The sequence below is a fragment of the Lolium rigidum genome, chromosome 7 (genome assembly GCF_022539505.1).
Source record: "Lolium rigidum isolate FL_2022 chromosome 7, APGP_CSIRO_Lrig_0.1, whole genome shotgun sequence".
In the NCBI taxonomy this organism is placed as follows: Eukaryota; Viridiplantae; Streptophyta; class Magnoliopsida; order Poales; family Poaceae; genus Lolium; species Lolium rigidum.
In genome coordinates, this window is record NC_061514.1 from 284,375,426 (window position 1) to 284,395,733 (window position 20,308).

Genomic DNA, 20,308 nt, shown 5'->3' on the forward strand with positions numbered 1-20,308 from the left:
CCGCGCAATCGTTGAACCCTGCGTTTCAGGAACGGGCTGAGTCCGTCAGGGCACCACCTTGGCCGGTGATACCTGTCTTCTTCTTCCCCCTCGTCTTCTGAATCTTCGAGATCCTTCAAGTGAGGGGACTCAGCTCGTTTGCTCTGTGGCGGGAGAGGTCCTAAGCGCTCGAACACGGACACGTTGGCTGCCTCCTTCTTCTTCCGGTTGCATTCTGCGCAATTGCCGATTGTTGGCAATCGGCTCATTCCTGAATCCCAGCAGTGCCTGAAGAAAGGACAATCCCAGTGCCTGTCCTCGTCGTCTCGCTCCTTTGCCTTTCCCTTGGCACAACGCTCGTGCTCCTCCTCATCGCGATTATGCCGACGATGTCTTCTGGCTTCTCTAGCCAGACGATCTCTTTCATCATCATCGCTGGACCGTCGGCGTTGGTCGTGCTGACTCACATACTTGTTGAGGAGGTGATCAGAGAGAGGTCGCTGATATCTTATGTTCTTCACTTCTCCCTCTCGTTACGTAGCGCTTGCCGTCTTGGCGGAGCCGATCGCGTGGAGCGGCTTCCTCTGTTTCTTTGCTATGAGAGCAGCTGCCCTCATCTCCATCCTTGCCGGCGTGGTGTCCAAGATCTACCATGTTGATATTGCACGGAAACCCGAGCTGGCACCCTCCATGGCAAGCATACTCCACCATGTTCACGGCGGGGAAGGGCTGGGTATCGACCTTCATGGCGTACTTGGTTGAAAATTAGACGCCCGTTCTCTATCGCCGCTTGGATGTGCGACGCCACACCCTGCGGTCGTTGGTGGCATGGGAGAGCGAGTTATGCCATTTGCGGTATGGCTTTCCATTCAGCTCTTGCGCCGTGGGGAATTTGAGACCTTCAGGTATCTTCAAGCTGCTTTTCCTTGAGTAGGAGGTCGAAGATTTGCTCGGTCTTGGTCACGTCAAAATCAAATCCCCGGGCGGGCCTGGTGGCTTTACCCATTTGCGGGACACGGGGTTCCTCCCCGAGTCCACTCAGCCATTGCTACTTCTTGGTCTCCCGCAGGAACTTCGTCTTCCTCCGCATCGACCGGGGCTACTGCACGCTTGAACTTGTCTTGGTACAGGTCCGGGTGGCGCTGTTCATATGCTGAAAGTTTACGAACCACGTGCGCCGGCGAGGGATAATCTGCTTGGGAGGCCATGTCCTTGAGCTGTGTTGCAAGGCCTGCTACCGCCAACTCGATCGCTTCCTTTTCGGTTATACGAACCGAATAGCATCGGTTCCTAAGATTCCTGAAGCGGCTGGACGTATTCGTCACGGTTTCTCCGCGCTTCGACGTAGTTGTGCTAGATCGGCAATGCTAGACTCGGAAGCTTCGAATGGTACTGCTCATGGAACTGCTCTTCCAAGCTGCTTCCAAGTTTGGATGGAGTTCGGTGGTAGCGATGTGTACCACCCGAAAGCCGATCCTGTGAGGGACTGTGAGAAGAACCTCACGCGCAACTCATCCGACGCTGAGATCGTGCCCAGCTTGTGCCAAATATCGGCTCACATGCTCGATGGAGCTGGACCCATCTGACCCACTGAACTTTGTGAAGTCCGGGAGCCGATATTTGGGTGGCAGCGGGATCAGTTCGTAGCTGTTGGGGTACGGCTTGGTGTAGCCGAACGCTTTCCTTTTCGGCATCATACCGAGCTGATCTTTCAGAATTGTACAAATCTGATCCGCAGTGATGGCTGAAGGTGTCGAACCACGAAGATTCGCCGGGGTGGCATACTTAACCAGCCATGCTTGCTTTTCCGGTTCTAAGCCAACTCGCAGGGAGCTGTGCTTTGGAGGTTCGTCGGGGTGGCGTACTTAGCCAGCCACGATTGCTTCTCGGGATCGGCTCCCGACGTTCCTCCTGCCGTTCCGGAGGCCGCTGATATTGCAGCCTCGGTTCGAGAGTGCCCGGGCGTTGCAGTCCGGTACGTATGCGCACGTGTATCCGTGCGGGATCTCCTTAGGTGGCTCAGGTAGGAATTGGTAGTCACTAGGATCACCACCAACCTTGTAGACGACGTATGCCGATGAGTTCGGCAGTTCCGGTGCTGCCCATGCGAACGGCTGGGGCTGGAGCGGCATCTCTCCCTTGAAAGTCCCCGAGCTGGTCCCGATGGAGAATACCGGTGGCTCATGATTTCCTGGACGACGCGCGGAGCGACACGCTCCAAGGTGTTCACCGAGGCTCTCGAGTGGCGGTGCAGCGAATGAGCCACCATGTAGTTGATCTCCTGCCTCGGCGACCCGGTGCGTTCTTCGACGGGGCGGACAAGTCCACTCCATCGAGTGCGCCTTCGGGTGTGAAACCCTTCCACCCGACGCCATGGGAGCGGGTTCGGTGGAAGGAGCCGATGAGTTCGGCTTCGAGGGTTGCCTTGATCTCGTCATGCTTCTTCTTGAGCTCATCAGGCAGATCCGCGTACGTGACCGGAGTATCTTCCGCCATCTCGGATGTAGATGGCGATGTCGTGGAGGTCCCACCGGGCGTGCCAGAATGTGTTGACGTCAGAAACCCCCTGGCGGGCAGAGACGGGCAACACGGTAGAGCCGGGAACAACTAGGGCTGCGGCTGGCCCCAGTCCCTCTGAGCGACGGCCCGCAAAGCCTCCCCGGTTGCACGCGCCGATGTTTATCACAAGGGCGTGCCACCCGACCTATACCTGGTCGGGAAGGTGTGGATGATGCCTCGCTTAGTTTCCTGCAGGGCACACACGTAAACGTTAAATACGAGCCTCGATCGGCTCTCGGGTTATCCCGTGAATCGGCTCAAAGAGCCGATCCACCCATGATTCGGACGGGGTGTCCGAATATATGGTGGTCCCGCTTGATCAAGGTAAAGCTAATGAGATCTACGACGATTTAGGGTTTTCACCGCATAATCGGATCATCCTACTCGAGGATTGGGCCTCGCGCTCGCGCACGGTGACCGTAAGCCGATCCTAGACAGGGCCTAAAAACCAACACGAGGTTGATCCCCGGAACATCCGTTCTAGGACTAGCGAACGCCACCCTACACGCCGCTGGATCCTCCGACCCCTTGTAAGGCCTAACTATTGCGGATATTAAACTAATCCTTGTAGAACAAGGATGCAATCGTAACGGACCAGATCTGCTAAACTATGATCAAGCGGGGTGCCGCCCTACACCTAAGATAGGTGTAAGGGCGGCTAGACATGCAAGGGTTGCACTACGAAAGCATGTAATATGAAGAACAATGCTAACCCTAACATGTCTAAGATAACTACGTTGCTCGCCATCAAAAAGGCTTCAATACGAGCAACGCATGAACAACGTAGGCAGGCTTGTGCTGCCTAGATCGCAAGATGCGATCTAGGCAGCATGATGCTTACCGGTAGAAACCCTCGAGACGAAGGGGTTGGCGATGCGCCGAGATTTGTTTGTGGTTGAACGTTGGTTGTTGTTTATTCCATAAACCCTAGGTACATATTTATAGTCCAGGCGGACTTTCTAATGTGGGGCGTGCACCAAACCGTGCACGGGTAAGATTCTAACTTCTAAACTAAGATGCGATCTAATATGTTACAGATACACGGGCAATTAAGCCCAACTTGATATAAAAGGCCGATCCACGTATTCCTTCTATATATATTTCTTCAAACCCATCTTGATCGCGGCCCACCTCTGACTTGGTCAAATTCTGGTGATAACAGTAGTGCGGCGCCACACCAGGGATTCCGGCGCCAACGTGGAACCTGCACAACACAATCACAGAACTTTGCCCCAACGTAACAGTGAGGTTGTCAATCTCACCGGCTTGCTGTAACAAAGGATTAGATGTATAGTGTGGATGATGATTGTTTGCGAGAAAACGAGTAGAACAAGTATTGCGATAGATTGTATTCGATGTAAAAGAATGGACCGGGGTCCACGAGTTCACTAGAGGTGTCTCTCCCATAAGATAAATAGCATGTTGGGTGAACAAATTACAGTTGGGCAATTGACAAATAAAGAGGGCATGACCATGCACATACATGGTATGATGAGTATAGTGAGATTTAATTGGGCATGACGACAAAGTACATAGACCGCTATCCAGCATGCATCTATGCCTAAAAAGTCCACCTTCAGGTTATCATCCGAACCCCTTCCAGTATTAAGTTGTAAACAACAGACAATTGCATCAAGTATGGTGCGTAATGTAATCAATAATTACATCCTCGGACATAGCATCAATGTTTTATCCCTAGTGGCAACAGCACATCCACAACCTTAGAACTTTCCGTCACCGTCCCGCATTTAATGGAGGCATGAACCCACTATCGAGCATAAATACTCCCTCTTGGAGTTAAGAGTAAAAACTTGGCCGAGCCTCTACTAATAACGGAGAGCATGCAAGATCATAAACAACACATAGGTAATAGATTGATAATCAACATAACATAGTATTCTCTATCCATCGGATCCCAACAAACACAACATATAGCATTACGGATAGATGATCTTGATCATGTTAGGCAGCTCACAAGATCCGACAATGAAGCACATAAGGAGAAGACGACCATCTAGCTACTGCTATGGACCCATAGTCCAGGGGTGAACTACTCACTCATCACTCCGGAGGCGACCATGGCGGTGAAGAGTCCTCCGGGAGATGATTCCCCTCTCCCGGCGGGGTGCCGGAGGCGATCTCCTGAATCCCCCGAGATGGGATTGGCGGCGGCGGCGTCTCCGGAAGGTTTTCCGTATCGTGGCTCTCGGTGCCGGGGGTTTCGCGACGAAGACTATATGTAGGCGGAAGGGCAGGTCAGGGGGCCACACGAGGGCCCCACACGCCAGGGCCGCGCGGCCAGGACCTGGGCCGCGCCGCCCTGTTGTGGTGGCGCCTCGTGGCCCACTTCGTCTTCTCTTCGGTCTTCTGGAAGCTTCATGGCAAAATAGGACCCTGGGCGTTGATTTCGTCCAATTCCGAGAATATTTCCTTACTAGGATTTCTGAAACCAAAAACAGCAGAAACAAGAATCGGCTCTTCGGCATCTCGTTAATAGGTTAGTGCCGGAAAATGCATAAATATGACATAAAGTATGCATAAAACATGTAGATATCATCAATAATGTGGCATGGAACATAAGAAATTATCGATACGTCGGAGACGTATCAGGCGTCCATATATTGGGAATGCGAACATTAAGGAATGCTTATGCAGCCCTACGCAGTGAATTTGTGTTTGTTATCAAACCGGAGAGTGGTTCAGAGTAGCGTAGTGAAGATATACTATCTATATATTCAATTATGGTATCATTCTTGAGAGTGTCCACTAGTGAAAGTATCCTATGCCTTGTTTCTAAGCATTGAAACACCGTATACAACCAGTTCTGCTACATGTTTGCATGCTGCCATTTTTATTTCAGATTGCAATTACTACCCATAATTATCCATATTACTTGTATTTCACTATATGTTCGCCGAACGAGTGCACCTATACACCAGACAAGTGTATTAGGTGTGTTGGGGACACAAGAGACTTCTTGTATCGTAATTGCAGGATTGCTTGAGAGAGATATCTTTGACCTCTACCTCCCTGAGTTCGATAAACCTTGGGTGATTCACTTAAGGGAAAATTGCTCCTGTTCTACAAACCTCTTCACTTGGAGGCCCAACACTATCTACAAGAATAGAAGCGTGTGTAGACATCAAGCTCTTTTCTGGCGCTGTTACCGGGGAGGTAAGGTAAAAGGTACTCACATCCTCTGGCTACTAAGTCTTTTAGTTGCTGGTGAGTGCTCGAAGTTATTTCCTTTAGATTTTGTAATTACATCTTTTTGTTTCTTGTTTTTATTTTCACTAGTTAGGCTTAATGAAAAACAACAAAAAAATTAGAGAGCTTTATAGTATTTATCTTGAGTTAGGACATGAGGTGTTTGAAGAGAAAATAAAAAAAAAACCTATGGAACTTTACTTGCATGCTAGTAGCAATGTTATTAATATGAATTCTTTGAACACCATTATTGCTTATGCTATGGAAAAGTCTAAGCTTGGGGAAGATAGTTTTTATGAAAATGATCTTTTTAGTTTCCCAGCTTTAGAGGAGGAAATTTGTTATGATGATACTATGCCTCCAATATATGATGATTATGATGATGATTATGTTATTTTTAATCCACTACTATTGAGGAGAAAATTAATTATGATTACAATATGCCTCCTATATTTGATGATTATGGTGATGAGAATAATAATGATAGCTATTTTGTTGAATTCGCTCCCACTAAAAATAATAAGAATGACTATGCTTATGTGGGGAGTAATAATTATTTTATGCATGTGGCTCATGATAAGAATGTTTTATGTGATAGTTATATTGTTGAGTTTATTCATGATGCTACTGAAAGTTACTACGTGAGAGGAAAATATGGTTGTAGAAGTTTTCATGGTACTAAAACAGCTCTCTATATGCTGAAAGTTTTGAAGTTACTCTTGTTTTATCTTCCTATGCTTGTCACTTTGTTCTTTATGGATTTATTTGTGTACAAGATTCCTATGCATAGGAAGTGAGTTAGACTTAAATGTGTTTCATATTTGCTCCTTGATGCTCTCTTTTGCTTCAATTCATATTTCTTACGTGAGCACCTTCTCAAATTACTGAGCCTAGCTGTAAGGCGTTAAAGAAAAGCACTCTTGGGAGATAACTCATGTTTAATTCCTGTATTTTTTTACTTTTGTTGAGTTTTGGAAGTTGTTACCTCTGTAATAATCTCTCCTTATCGTTTTTATTTTGTTTTTGTGCCAAGAATAGCCTCTAATAGGAAGAAAGTAAGATTTGGGGAAGTTGTTGTCCTGAAATAGATTCTGTGTTGTAACCATAAAAATTCGTATTCCCAGCCAGAATGTAATTTTGAGCTACCAATTTTTGAGCATATGGCCCAGGTTATTATCTAACTTTCGTTAGTTAAACACTTTTTCAATCTGAGCAACAAAAGATTTTCGATAGGTTTAGGTTGTGATACTTAGCACAATACGTGAATTTCTACTATTTGTCTCAACATTTATCTTAATTGCACAATTGCAATCAAGTAAACTCGAGAAATATGGCCTGGAATAATTGAAGTTAACCTAGTTTTCTTTGGAAGTACTAACAAAATGGTATACCGTATATATGTGCGATTGAGGACTACTTCCTATAATACAATTAGTTCTAACATGTCTACTCTAAACACATGATTGTTTGGAATATACCAACTATAACTCTAGGATTTCTCTATGTGATATGCTCTAAATAAGCCTTCTTTAAATTAAGGACTATGGATCTAACATACTTGGTACAGTTATTAGGATTTTAAGGCCTAAGCTTTCGAACTATTCCCTAAATCCTACTCCTTATCATCCTTTTGTTGTCGTACTTATGATGTTCTACTCCATCATACCATGATTCTCAAGTGAATCATATATGATTACCTAGTTTATTATTGAAAGTAGACTCCTGTAACTCCTATCACTCTTCCTTACCTCCTATGATTGACTCATCATAGACATATACTACCTTATATAACTTATCTCCCTTACTTAACATCAGTCATTTGACATTTTATTTAATGACTCTTACTTAACTATAACTTGCATTGGTATACTTCTTCCAATAGGATATCTTACTTATGGTTGTATCCTCTCTTTGGACTACCATGTATTGTATACCAACGGTGGTCTACTACCACCCATTATCTTAAGCTTCAATGGTGTTCTATTTATTTTGGAATGAAGCAAGATAACTAACTAATTTTACTAAAGAAAGATAGATAAGAAAATTGACTCAAGTGTGTCAGGATTATTCTCAAGTGAATACCCATCTCAAGTCAGAAGAATAGTTGGTTTGGCTAAGACAACTTCCTATAGACACTACCAAACCTATAGGTCTCCTTTAAAGGGTTTTAATCCTAAGGTCAAAGCATTTGCTCTGATACCAGCTGTGATGACCCAGCGTACCACTGCATGGTGTAGTACACAAGTCGTTGACATAACACAAGTGAAACACCGTTCCATCCATATTACATCTCTCAGAGTGGTACAACAGAAACATATGCGAGTCCAAGGTATGTCTATAGAAGTACACACGAACAGTTTACATAAGATCCACACAACCTCCTACTTTACAGTGAGGTAAAAACTTCAAATAAAGCTCCAGAAGAACGACTCGTAATCTATCTTATTGCTAACTCAAGTTCAAGAGCTACTTGGCTTGCTATAGAAATCTAGCTACTTAGGTGCTAGGATTAGGGAAAGATTCCCTTCTATTACTAGTCTAGGTTTCCATTATAACTCGCTGCAGGAGTTGACTCCATTGACTTCGTTGATTGGATTCTTCATCTTGTTGCAGTTGACTCCTTTGTCTTCGAGTTCCACGGTAGTTTCTCCTTTGGTGCATTGCTCTAAGAAGGGGGTTCAAACGAGATAGAATGAGTACGAGCGTACTCAGCAAGTTCATATTAGGAAATATGTGTTTCATGCACTAGCTACAGCCATAGACCAGAAAGTCATAGGCCAATGCAAGTTTTTGTAAACATTTCTTAAAAAGGTTTATTTTATTTTGAAAACTATGCCCGTCGGTCTTCACGAGGTTGACCGAACTTCGTGGAGTTCCTTTCCTGCCGCGTTCGCAGTTCCCTTCCCGGAACAGGGAGTGACGAGTCACAATTCGGTATCCTCTGCAGAGGTGCGTTACTTTTCCCATAAGAGAACTTATCCTTGTTGCCAACCGAGTAGCATGCTCGTCCACACTTCCTTTGGTGTGAGGCCAGGTGTAAGATCCAAGCCCACACCGCCTTCTCCGCGACTGCAAACCCACCCTTTTGTCCGACCCTACACCTCCAGTAGACTTCCCCCGATAATACGGCTTTACTCATGGTGTACTCCGGACAATCCCTCATAGATCGTAGAGCTTATCATCACTAATGGATGGGGATTTAAAAGGATTTCCCAACCTATTGCGGCAGTGCCTCCAGGCACCCCACCGGCTCTCCGATCCGTTGGCGTGCGAAGGGAAAAGATACGGCTGGCTTCCCCGGAGCCATTATAGATCTCATGGTCAACGCGGTTTGTACGGCGCTAGAATCACTCGGACGGCATTGGTAATTAATCCTAGGGTGATATAAACCCATGCAATGGAACCTCCACCATATCAACACATACCATGGTTCCATTGCCCACCACATAGTCATATTCATAATTGTAAAATAATACTTTGCTTTTCAATGCATGAGTGATAAGTATAGTACTTTGCATATAGTTTGATACAAATAATCAAATGACATGAGCAAGCGATGAACTTGCCTTTCTTGACTGCAAGATTATGCAAGCAAAAGCTTCGATACGTGATAACTCCAAATTCTGAAATACCATCATCGTCCGGTAAGGACAATGTTTAAAGAACTGGCAAAGATGCTATAATGCATAGTATGAGATGCAATCGTCCCGAGCGTAACCTAACCTCGATGATTTAAGATATGTGAGTTGTAAAGATTCCTTTAGGGTTGGTTGCACTTTTAGAATGGTTCTCAAACAAGGTTCTTATTAGGGTTTGGTTATATTAGCATCATAATCAAGTGATATAAGACATCATAACAATCATATACATAAAGAATAGTAGTGGAATAATATGTGAAGAACAGTTGTCAATTTTAAGTTCTACAGGACATGGTTGATGATTACTTATACTATACTTCAAAAGAATAACTTTTGAAGAACATGTTGTTTAAGAAATATTGAGTATATCAAAGAAGAATTAGGGCTTCTAAGGTTTGATTGCCATTTGTACTTCAAAAGAATAACTTTTGAAGAACAGAGTTAAAATAAGAATATGAACTACTATATATAGGTGCTATGGCTTCTAGGGTTTACTAATGGGTTCATTTAGTTTTCTAATAAAATCAGTTGGGTTCTATAAGTGGAATGGGTTTATTTGTAGCAAGTATTGGTAGGGTTATTACCATGGTTTCTTCTAAGCCTCATATCAAAGGATGGTTATTAAGATGGTTCCATAGGTTTGCTATTAGGTTTACTATGGCTTCATATTTGCTTTACCAAATAATCTCTAATGGGTTCTAAGCTAAGTAACTTATCATTTTCTAAGTAGGGTTTAGTAGAATAGGAACATGTGTTGTGAATTGCTACATAAGGTTATACTAGGGTTTATCATTATGGTTCTACTAGGGTTTGATGCTTGAGGTTAATCCTAATGGTGTGGTATAATGGATTGGTGATCAATGGCACTACTCTAATTATCAAGCTAGGGTTTGCATCTAGGTGGCATTAGTGGATCATACAAGGTTTGAATAGGGATATGAAATTATAATCTCATGTGACTTGGTTTTATGCTAGTGGATCATAAGCATGTATTCAATTGTTGCTAATTAGGGTTCTATATGTCAAGTAAATCTCCCATGATCATATGTGACACCTATCCAGGGTTTTAGAGTTGGTTCTTAAGGTGGAATGATCACATGAAATAATGGAATCCATGTCTTACTCAATTTGAAACTACGGTTTCTAAATTATGATCCAATTCTTAAAATATTACTTGGTACTAGAATTAATGTGATGAAGTACTTGAAATAAAGTTATTAATAATTTTAACATGCTATTAATTTTTAGTGGGTTTAAGAATTAAAATAATTACTAGTTAAGGTTTATGAATTACCACTAATATTTAAGTTAATGCAAATATGATAATGAAAATTAATCTTAACATTTTAATTAGTTACTGAATAGTTAAAATTTAAATTTGAAACTTCACTAATTATTGAATTCAACTTGCATTTTAAACAATTAGAAAGACATAATTAATAAAGATAAAAATAAGTGAATTTTTATTTTGACACACATTTTTGTTTTATATTTTATTTGAATAGAGTTTATTTTTGTGAGCATTTTGATATATTATTCATATTTTTCTGAGTTGAAATGAAATTTATATGATTTTGCAAAGTTTCAGCAATTTACTGGTTTTTAAATTAAACAGAAAATGCTAAACATACCGATTCGTAACCTAGCTACGGTCACTGACCAGTGGGTCCCTTGACTGAGTCAGTTGCCACGATGGCAACGACCAGTCAACCGGTGCTCGGGGCCCTACCGCCACGCTGGCGTTGCCGGCGGTTAAACGCCGGCGACCAATTCATGGTGGCGCTACGCTACAGGGCCCCCTAGGACGCGCGACTAGGGTGTTCTGGCTCTCCTCGACTCACTGAAGCTGATGGTAGGGTTGGTTTGGCGAGGGGATCACCGGAGCTACGCCGGCGACCATGTCCCGCGGTGGTTTACTCCGGCGAGTACACGAACTACGGCTACGGTTGATGCCAGGAAGCAATAGAGGGGTCCAGAGATGCGCAAGCTCACCCTGGTGCCTCCCAGATAGCCGCCGATGTCGATTGGAGAAGGAATCAAGCTCAACTTCGCCGATTCCGGCGATGTACTGCGGGAGAAGATCTTGAAATTGGCCGCACTCCGACCTCCTCTGGATGCTCGGCTTGTCCTGTAGAACGACGACGTCGAGGCGCACCTCCTCGACCTCACGGCAAGCTCCGGGGTGGCCTCAATCGTTGGCTTCGTGCTCGACGCCGGCAAGCAGTCGAGGAAGAAATCGATGGCTAGAGAGATGCCGAGGGGAAATGGATGGTTGGATGAGATCAAGGCGTGCTCGGCGGTGCTTTCCCCCCTATTTATAGGCCGAGAGGAGCTCTGAGACCTCGACACGACGACGACGACGGTCAGGAGGTGGCGGTGCCTCGAGAGTTCATATGGGCGAAGATCTTTTGCTTCTGGATATGCTCGGACGTGAGATGTATAGGGAGTGGTTCTGGAAGCTTCTGCGGCGTCCGGGGCGTGCTTATCATCGACGAGGGCGGCGTCTACTGGCGTTGCCGCGGTGTCGGCCTCGGAGAAGAAGACGACGACGGCGACCTTCTTTTTAATCGCGAAACGGTATGCGGACCGTTTTTGGTTGGGCTGGGCTACGTCGTGGGCTTCTGCTGGGTAGGCTTCGTGGGCTGCTGCGGTGCTGAGGTCCACCAGGGTAAGTTTCCCTCCAATTCTCTTTTAAATTTCTGTTTTATATTTTCTGTTTTCTATTTTGTTGTTTGAATTCAAATTTGAATTCTGTTTTTGTTTTGCAGGTTCTAAAATATTTGAGTATCAAGATAATTTTATGATAATACCCACTGCATTGTTTTGTTTTTAAACAACCATTTATAATGGATTAACTTTAGTTCTTAAAAGCACAAGTTAAAATTCAAATAGATATGAATTTTAGGGTTCAATTCAATTACTTTAAATTTAGGAATCAATTCTGTTTTAAAAGATCTAAAATTGATAACATGTGAATGGTGAACATATTATATTTTGCAAGTGCTTAACCATATTGATTATTCACATAAAAATTAATTATGGCTAGGGTTTAACAAATGGTAAAGGAAATGGGATTGGTTCATGATTTTATGTGAGTGATTATTTCTAGGGTTTAAGAAAATGGTTGGATAACTTTATGATTATGATTCTTGCTTAGCACTTCTAGCTTGGATGTGTACTTGTGATCTATGATACATAAGTTAGGGAACACTATTTTAGGTGGATTGGATCCTATGTGAAGAGGTTTAGGGTTTTGATAATGCTTCACTAATTTAAGTATAAATAGGCATGAGGCATGGCAGGGTTCTACTTATAATCCAAAGGGATACTTGGATTGGTATTTAAATGTGGTCTAGGATTTTAGTAGTGATTACCAAGGTGATACACAACTAGGATTAGAATATAAGCATAAGCTAGGTTATGCTAAATTGGCTAGGGTTACTCCTCCATACAAGGCATGAGGTTTGGTCTCGGGGTTAACTACTAGTGATATACTTATTATTTTATGTGGTAGATGATATCTATCAATCATATGGGTTTAACTTATCATCTATATCTACAAGTTATGATCATGCATTAGACAAGATCCACTCATTCCTCACTAATCCTTCCTTATTATTCCTCTCATCACACTCATCCTAGATTCTTAGGGTTTATAATTAATACTAAGTTGTGATGATTATGGAATTGGTTTTCTAAGGTATTGTTATTGGAATAGGGTTCTCACCTCCAAGATTAAATATTGACTTGAACAACTAAGATTAGTATTACTCTAGTATTCTTGTATGAACATGGCTATGATTAGTATTATAACTTCTCTCACTTCTCAATGTCTTGGAATATCCTAAGATCCTACTCAAGAGATGATGATATGATCCTCTAAATATATGGTTTGCCTAAGAATTCTACCTTGGTATCTTCTGTAGCTTGTTCTTCATGAAATCTGATAAACCTTTATCTTGTGGTATGCCTCCACCTCCTAGCTTCTTCATCTTGATTCTAGCTAATTCACATGGAGTGGCTCTATGTGTTTGTTCCCATGTATGATGGTACTTGAGGATCAAATGGATGAAGGGTGTGGCTCTATTTATAGGCTTGGGTAAGCTCTAGTATCATGACACATAGGTGGTGACTCTTGTGTTGGTTAGATGAGTAAGGTGCTTGGTTGTCATGCCCTCATCCATAGCAATCCTTTGAGCATGAGGTGGCATAACTTGGAAAGCAAGTCATGTAGATATTTTCATCACATGTGGCATGATCATTATCCTCTCATATGATTTATTTTTAGATAGCCAAGTGGCATTTGTTACTAAATGTCTTTTGGATGGTTTTATTATTGTTGATGAGTCACTATTTCATATTTGATTGAATTATATTATAATATTGGTCAAAAGGTTAAGGTTGAAGGTTATTCCTCAATTTTTGGATAGTTGGGTTTGATTTCACCAAGGCATGATCATATGAGTTTCAAAGTACTCATAGTTAATTTTATTCAAATAGTTTGAACTATAATTCGTAATGTAAATGGATTTAGTGTTATGATATTCCATATACTTAATAAGTTATGATTTAAATGAGAATGTGTGGCTTTTATGCACTTTAGACCCTGTGGTTTAACTTATTTATAAGTGAATTAATTTACACACAAAGGTAGTTGCTAACTTTCAAGTGTTAATAAGTTAGGTTTTGATTATTAAAGAATGTGTTGTTGTAAATCTAATTCCATTTGATCTAATACATAGATCAAATCATCTCTACCCAAAATAAGGTTTTAGCAAAGATCACGAGTGAAGTTTATAGCGCTTGACTTGATGATCTACTTCAATTCCAGCAAGTCCAGTGAAACTGTGGTAAGTTTTATTTGAAGCGCGAAAATTCCCCGGATTTTCTATGCATGAATGCAATGCACACTTTGGTGTTCTCTCATTTTATTGCCTCTAAACCTGGGATATTACATTCTTTCACTCGTATTTTGTTTAGAGCTTGTTAGTTTTTCTTTATTTATGTATGATTAGCTTTCTGGTTCTTATTGATTTTTTTATCTATGAGAGTTGTTTCAAATAAATTGATTGGTGTTGCAGACGATTAAAATGTTTCATGCTTATAGTGATGCAAAAGGAAACTGGTTTAGACTGTGGCATAGACTTTGGCATGTCATGTTGGATGTTATTCTTATCATATGCTTAGTATTTATTGTTGAAGCATGACTTGTCTCAAAGAGCTGAGAGTGCATAATGTGCCATTGAAAGAATCATGTTTTGTTTCCATCATAAAAAACATAATATTATGGTATTCTCGTTTGATGCTTTATTGGATTGACTTGGCACATGCTTATACCATGTTATGACTACAAACCTGTCAACTAAATCCTCTATGATCATTTAGTTTTTGACTTGTAATATCACTTTAGGTTTTGATTAATAATATTTTGTCGCTATGCATGATTATGGCCATTATTGCTCTCTTAGTTGGTCGCTCCCAGTCTTTTGCTAGCCTTCGCCTGTACTGAGTATGAGCTCTACTCGTGTATCCAACCACCAAAAACCAAAGTTTGCCAATTGTATCCACCATACCTACCTACTAGCATCATTGTTATTCCAAGTATATTCATCATGTTTTTATTTATCTTCCAAATTAAAAAAATCATGAGAAAATTAGTTAGTAAAGCTCTCACGAACTTGATGACACATTTACTTTCTTGCACTTAATAAACTTGAACCATTAATTGTGACTATCTTATGAAGATTATATGCTTGCAAATTACGAGTTAGGAGTTAGCACAACCATGCTTTCATGGGGCACGCTTTCAACATTGCACTTATTCCTATTTAGTTGATATCAGTTCTTTTGTTTATGGATGCCTAGCGGTGTGAAATAAAATGAAAACTTGTAAGTCCATGGAGTTTGTATATATGTTAGAGAAACGTCTGGGCGGCCAACTTAAGTCGTGCATCATTCATGGTGGAAATTTACATCGAACCATAGTGAGCATTCTATGAAGCATCTTCGATAAAAAGCTATGCCCATAGTAAATAAAAGGATTGCTAAGATGCTCATTGTCTGTTTGTATTGTCATTTTGGTATGGGACTGCTCCTATATGGGCAGGAGTATTCCTAATCAGGGGGTAGGAGGTACCCCGTTGGCGTTCTCAATGATACATGTATACATACAATAACAAGAACTTATTTGGGACCTAAGTTGAGTAGCATGAACTTATTTGCTACAGAGCCTTTTGTCTTAAAAATATCTCATTTCTATATTTTATGTCCAAGTGGACGAGGTTTTCTTGGTGTCCCCTTAGAAAGGAGGAAGTAGCATAGGGCACATATCTCGAAGGAAATCCAATGGCGTGTGAAATCCATCAAATTTATTTTGTTTGCCAGATTTTGATGTGTTTTATAACAGGATTTTGCCATCAACATGTATGGTTTGGCGTTTTCTTGCTTTCTTAATTTAAAGCCGAGATACAAAGACTTACGTCAAGAAAAGGACTCCAATATAGAGCGGATGTTCCGCGGAGCGGACGCGTCTAGAATGTGCCATGTGACAATGGTTCATCCTGACATTTATCATCCACCATCGATCAAGAAGTCTAATGTCTGACACCTCATTCGCCTTTTTTTGTTAAAATTCAAACATTTGCTTAATATAGTTTTCCAAAAAAAATCATTTTTATGAGGTGTTTTGGGTATCCCTTTACGAAGGAAGACACCTAATCTAGGGCACATATCTCAACGGAAATGAGATGGTGTGCGAAATCCACCCAATTTAGTTTCATCTAACACACAATCCACCTATTTTCCTATTAGTTTCATTTAGCTCCAAGCGATTACGAAAATATTGTAAGCAATTAAGCCACAACACTCTTATGGTCTGCTACTTACGCGAGAGCATCCAGCATAAACATTAAAAACATGGTCAACTTGGCACGTAAATTAAGCAAGTCACGCAAAGAGTTGCTAGTCACACTTGAAGAGTGAACATCACAGACAGAAGAACGATCGATCGAATGTTCTTCAGAAAAGAAAAAACACAGGACACGACCAGTCGAGCTCTCACGCCACGAGCATGAAGCACCTACAACTCATCACCTACATTCCTACTCCCGTTCTTCACAGCAATCCGGCAAACATGCCAAGAGAAACCCCACTCCTCCAACGATAACCAACCACGCATCTATAAGAACGTGCCGAGCAACTGCACCAGGCTCACACCATCGATCCAAAGAAGTAGCTAGCTCGATCTCCATTGATCGAGCTCTCTCCTCTGCCATAGCTAGCCAGCCATGGCGGCTGGCTCGGTGTTTCACGTGGCGATCCTCGCCACCGTCCTCCTGGTCCCCTTCCTCGGCCCGCCGGCGGTGGAGGCGCAGCTGGGGCAGGTGAAGAAGTACTGCGCCAGCCAGTTCGCCATCGCCAGCCAGGCCTGCGCCATCCTCCCGCCCACCAGCCCGGAGCATCACCACCATGACGACGACGACGATGATGAGGATGACGAAGATGAGGATGAAGATGAAGACGACGATGACAAGGACGACGATGACAAGGGCGACGATGACAAGGGCGACGATGATGACGACGACAAGGGGGGCGGCGGCGGAGGAGGAGGCGGCGGTGGTGGTGGTGGTGGCGGCGGCGGCGGCGGGAACGCGACGTCGCTGATCACCGCCGATCCCAAGCTTTCCGTGGCCGTCTCCCATCGCAACGGAACCGCCGTCCGCGCCGGCGGCAGACGCTCCCGGGGCGGCCGTCGCAGGCGCCGTCACCGCCGTCACCGCCGTCGCCGCCGCCACCGCGTGCGCGGGGACGACGAGGACGAGGACGAGGACGACGACGACCAGGACGACGACAAGGATGACGATGACAAGGACGACGACGACGACGACAAGGACGACGATGATGAGGAGGATGACGACGACGACGACGATGATGATGACGACGACGACGACGAGCACGACGACGAGCACCGCGCGTACAGGGACTGCTGCCGTTGGCTGAAGGAGGTGGAGCCCGGGTGCGTGTGCGATACGCTGCTCCGCCTGCCCATGTTCCTCGTCAAGCCGCAGCACAAGTACACCGTCAGGGTCGGCCATTCCTGCAAGATCACCTACAGGTGCGGCGGCGGCCGCGCCTTCTAGCATGCGGGCGTTCATGGCGCCAAGCTCGCATGCAGCAGAAGCGAAGCTACAGTCTACAGTCTACGGCTACGTAACGTACGTACACACACACACTTCAGAATCAATCGCCATTACTGGTAACTGGTAAGTAAGCAAATCAAGATGCCTCATCGATCTTTTGCCGAGTTACGGATTTACCTTCACCATCAGTATTGTACTGCATGGGTGGTCTCGATCGTTTGGGCTAGCGCGCAGCTGGTGTATACGTGTAGTAGTTTGTGTGATCTATTACTACTGTACTATGTAAGAACAATCGGTGTGTACCTATAGATGTATGTGTGTCACTGTGTACGTTGTAACTGTACTCGAGCTAGGTGAACCAGTGCAAAGCTCGGGTACTAGGTGTGGTATAGAAATAAGAAAAATTGTACCTGTACTATTCGTGTTTTGTTCTGTTTTAGATTGTCTGCAAGATATATGCAGTCCAAATGTTAATGCACGTTTACCTACTCAAACTGTCCTGTTGTCGGTGATCTTGTCTTTTTTTTACGACAGTCAGATTTGTTGCTTTCATTGATCATAGAAGAGAGAGAAACAGAGTACAGTACAAGCGTGCCTAAGCACAAAGTAACAGAAAAACGCAGCAAAAAAAGAAAGAAAAACTACAGGAAACAGCTAGGTGTAGTAGGCCTGAATGTTGTTTATCAGTCTGGCTCTCTTGTCTATTCAGCAGATCATGCACCAGCACCTTGTCATTCTTGTCGAAAACCCGGGTAACAGGTGAAGCACGCTTGTTGAAAATACGATCATTTCATTCCTTCAAAATCTCTCAGGAAACTGTTGTAACAAGCGAGTTGAGCCATTGTATGGCTAGCAGCCCTTGGTGACAACCTCCCAAAGCGGCGCATCCCACATAACCCCATCTGCCCTCTTTGCTTCATCCATCAAGAGTCTGATCTGCATCTTGATCTTGTGTTAATTCTAATGGAGGCCAGATGATGAATTGGCAAAGCAAGTGTTAGCGTGCAAAACATTTTGGGTGATTTCCTAAGATGGCAGTTCGGGTTCCCAAGAATATAACTGCAAGAATAAGCTGGTACTTTATCACAAACTCACCTTTTACAAAGGAAAATACCTGATACGCGTTAACACATGGGGACATAAGTTTTAACGGAACATAAATTTTCCCTGATGATAGATGCTGCTACGTGCAAAACCTATTCAGCAGAAGAAGATGAATTCCCAAATATAAGCCTTCATGACTGTAAGAACAAATCAGAAACAGGAGAAGAAGAATCAGTCAGTACATGTTTAGACGCTTCGCTCGGGTCGTCCCCCGCGGGCGACGACCGGGCGAAACCCTAGCTCCCCTCGCCTCCACTCCCTCTCCTCCCTCCTCCTCCGCCGCCGCCGGCGAGGGCCGCCGGGCAAAGCCCGCGCGGTGCCGGCGGCGGCGGGACCTCCTTTACCCGCTCGCGGTGCGGCTCGCGCGGGCGCAGCGGACGGCGGTGGTGCTCCTAGGGGCTCTCCGAGCTCGGTCCAGCGGCGGCGGTCCGGCAGGTCGACGGCGGCTCGTGGCGGAGGGGTGGGCGGACGCGGCGTGCGGCGGAGGGCAGCGACGGAAGGCAGCGGCGGAGGGAGTTGCCGGTGGCGGCGCCGCTCGGATTGGGGCCGGGCGGGCCCCGATCCGGGCCGGACGGGCCTCGTCCCGGACCAGGTGGGTCCGGATTTGGCCAACGCCGGCGGAGCCCCCATGCTGCACCATTGCTGGTCCGGATCTGGGCCAGGTGGGCCTGGTTCCGGCGGCCCTTGGCAGCGCGACCCGCGAGGTTCCTCCTACGTTCGAGAAGGTGGAGGCGGTGCTTTGGCTGCTGTTCGGTGGCGAGTTTGGGGATGCCGACAAATTGACCGGCTTGACCGGCGGCGTGGTGGCGTCAGTAACGGCGCGGCTATGTCCCCGGGCGTCGTGGCGAGGGTGCTTCTTTGCGGTGGTGCGCGGTCTCGGCCGGGCTATCTTGCGAGGAGTGAGGTTGCGGCGGCGCCGTCCATGGCATTTGGCTAGCACATGGCGGCTCGGTGGTGGCTTGGGTAGGTCTGGCATGAAGCTGCAGCCTGGATGGCGGCGGCAGCCTAGGCGCAGCAGCGCGGCGGCTTGGCTAAGGGGCTTGATCGTGGCCCGGCGGGCGGCCGGGCCTAATCTAGGCCTCCTCGGCCATGCTCACTGCGTCCGGACGGCGTGCTCCTCCGGTGGCGGTGGGTGGCTCCCCTCCCCTAGGATGCCACTTGCTTTGACGGTTGCATGCTATGGTGTCGTCATACCCGCCGGTTCGTGTTGTGGTGTGCTGATCATGCCATGGGCTCGAGCTCGTGGGGATGCCGGGCGGCGGCCTCGGAAGGTGGACTGCGCGGGTGGCTCTACGGCGGGCAACGTGGCGGTGGTGGTGGTCTCTCTCTTCGGTCATGGGGATGGCGAGGAGCAGACGATGGGGGATCCTGGTGTTGGCGGCGCTTCGGCTTTGGCAACTCCCAGATCATGTTTTGGAAGCCTAGCTTGGGGACTAGGGCGGCTTAGTTTCGGGTGCGGTGTGCGGATGCTTCCGGGTGAAAACTCAGCGCCTCGGCGCCAACGGCGGCGATGCCTGCGGGTGTCGTCACCCTCTTGGGGGCGTCGTTGTGGGTATCCGCCCCGTGGTTTGGCTCCGGGTGAAAACCTCAGACCTCGCGGTCTCGACGGCGGCGGCGCGTTGCGTCGTTACCCTCTTGGGGGCGTCGTTGTGGAGTCCGGACTCGACTTGGTTTCGTGCATCT

At 45.3% G+C, this 20,308-nt stretch overlaps 1 protein-coding gene across 1 annotated transcript; it reads left to right on the forward strand.

Annotated features, from left to right (window-relative positions):
• The first annotated feature begins 16,669 nt into the window (after positions 1–16,669).
• LOC124672883 (acidic leucine-rich nuclear phosphoprotein 32-related protein-like) lies at positions 16,670–17,521 on the forward strand. The gene is made up of 2 exons (XM_047209044.1): positions 16,670–16,999; positions 17,063–17,521. Exons 1-2 carry the CDS (start codon positions 16,670–16,672, stop codon positions 17,519–17,521), a joined length of 789 nt encoding a protein of 262 aa, XP_047065000.1.
• The last annotated feature ends 2,787 nt before the right edge of the window (positions 17,522–20,308 follow it).